Here is a 1401-nt window from a genome sequence, read left to right on the forward strand (position 1 = left end):
CTGTGGCAGGCAGCGAAATGCTTCACCGAGCCCTGTTCCCCCGACGCACGGGCATGCGCCCTTTCGAAAGCATCCTTTGCCAAATGTTCGATTTTTTTTCGCAGCTACCAAAGTTGTCACTTTGTTCCCGCAACGAACCGCAGTCCAATTGGAGCCAATCCGAGCTGAGTGCCGCTGGTACGGAACTATGTAATCCGGCGATTCATTGAGGCCACTTCATTCGACCCGCGCGCTGCTGCCATGACGGTTTTCGGTCACCATAAGCTCAGCAGCATCAAGTCGATGAAATTGTTCATCTGCTTAGTTGGCGTAACGTCGTTCCTGCTGCTGATATTCTGCCTGTACACTACAATTAGTACGCCGGAGAAGGAAGTGGCACCGCTCTCGCTGCCCAACGATGGGTACCAGAATGTGGTCTCGTACGAGTTGCGGCGCAGCCAAACGATCGTTCCGGAGAAGTACAATGAGCGGGAGGTGAGGGAACGCATATTTATTTATTTTTAGCTGCAAAATAATGATTGGTAATGATAATAATAATGGATAATTGTATTCCCCAATGGTGAGGTGAGGGAACGAATCATTCGCGAAAAAATCAAACGACTGGTGGGGAGCAACAAGCCACCACAGGGCGCCATCGCGGGACGGTCCACGTCTTCGGACCATCGGAACAGAACATTCACCAAGAGCCGGAACGTGCACATCTTTTACCACGGCTCGGTGGCGTGGTACAAACCGACGGAACCGACGCCTCCGCCGGGCGGCGGTAAGCTATTGGCGCGCATTTACGCAAACAGTTCGGTTTCGTTTCGACCGCACGACGAGCCCACCGCCATCAATACGGCTTTCTATCCGAAGCGAAAACTGTACAACACCAGCGAAGCCATCGTGCGCGAGCATTTCGATGAAATTCAGAACTGTGGCATCGGTACGGTCGTGCTTGGTTGGGAGCCACACTTTTCCGAGTACCAGCTGCGAATGATCTTCCAAGTGGCACACCATTTCGATCTCAAAGTGGCCATTGAAGTGCTAGAGTACCCAGATCGAACGATCGAAAGCATACGAAGCAATATCAAGTACTTCGTGGACACATTTGGCGACACAACCGGCTCGCTCTGCTACTACCGTGTGCTCTCGAAACAACGTAATCTGCCGCTGTTCTACGTGCGAAAAGCGTACCGCATACTGGACTCCGACTGGAAGCGGCTGCTGACCCGCAACGGAATCCTCTCTATCCGGGGCACAAGCTACGACGCGATTGTGTTGGCCGCAATCGCCTCCGAGGACCACAAATCGATGGTCCGGCGGGCTGGGTTCGACGGGTTCTACACGTATCTGCCGAGCAATGGTGCCAGCTATGCCTCCACGTGGAAGAATTGGAAGGATCTGAAAAAGTTTGCCGAC

General features: G+C 53.2%; 1 protein-coding gene across 1 annotated transcript; it reads left to right on the plus strand.

The window, feature by feature from the left end:
* Positions 1-240: 240 nt before the first annotated feature.
* On the plus strand, positions 241-1395 carry LOC131214762 (glycoprotein endo-alpha-1,2-mannosidase-like protein; the record flags this gene model as incomplete). The annotated part of the gene is made up of 2 exons (XM_058209094.1): positions 241-474; positions 565-1395. Coding segments are annotated over exons 1-2 (1065 nt in total), but the record flags the coding sequence as incomplete, so codon positions are not given.
* Positions 1396-1401: the final 6 nt, after the last annotated feature.

This window comes from Anopheles bellator, unplaced genomic scaffold (genome assembly GCF_943735745.2).
Source record: "Anopheles bellator unplaced genomic scaffold, idAnoBellAS_SP24_06.2 scaffold02380_ctg1, whole genome shotgun sequence".
Classification (NCBI taxonomy): Eukaryota; Metazoa; Arthropoda; class Insecta; order Diptera; family Culicidae; genus Anopheles; species Anopheles bellator.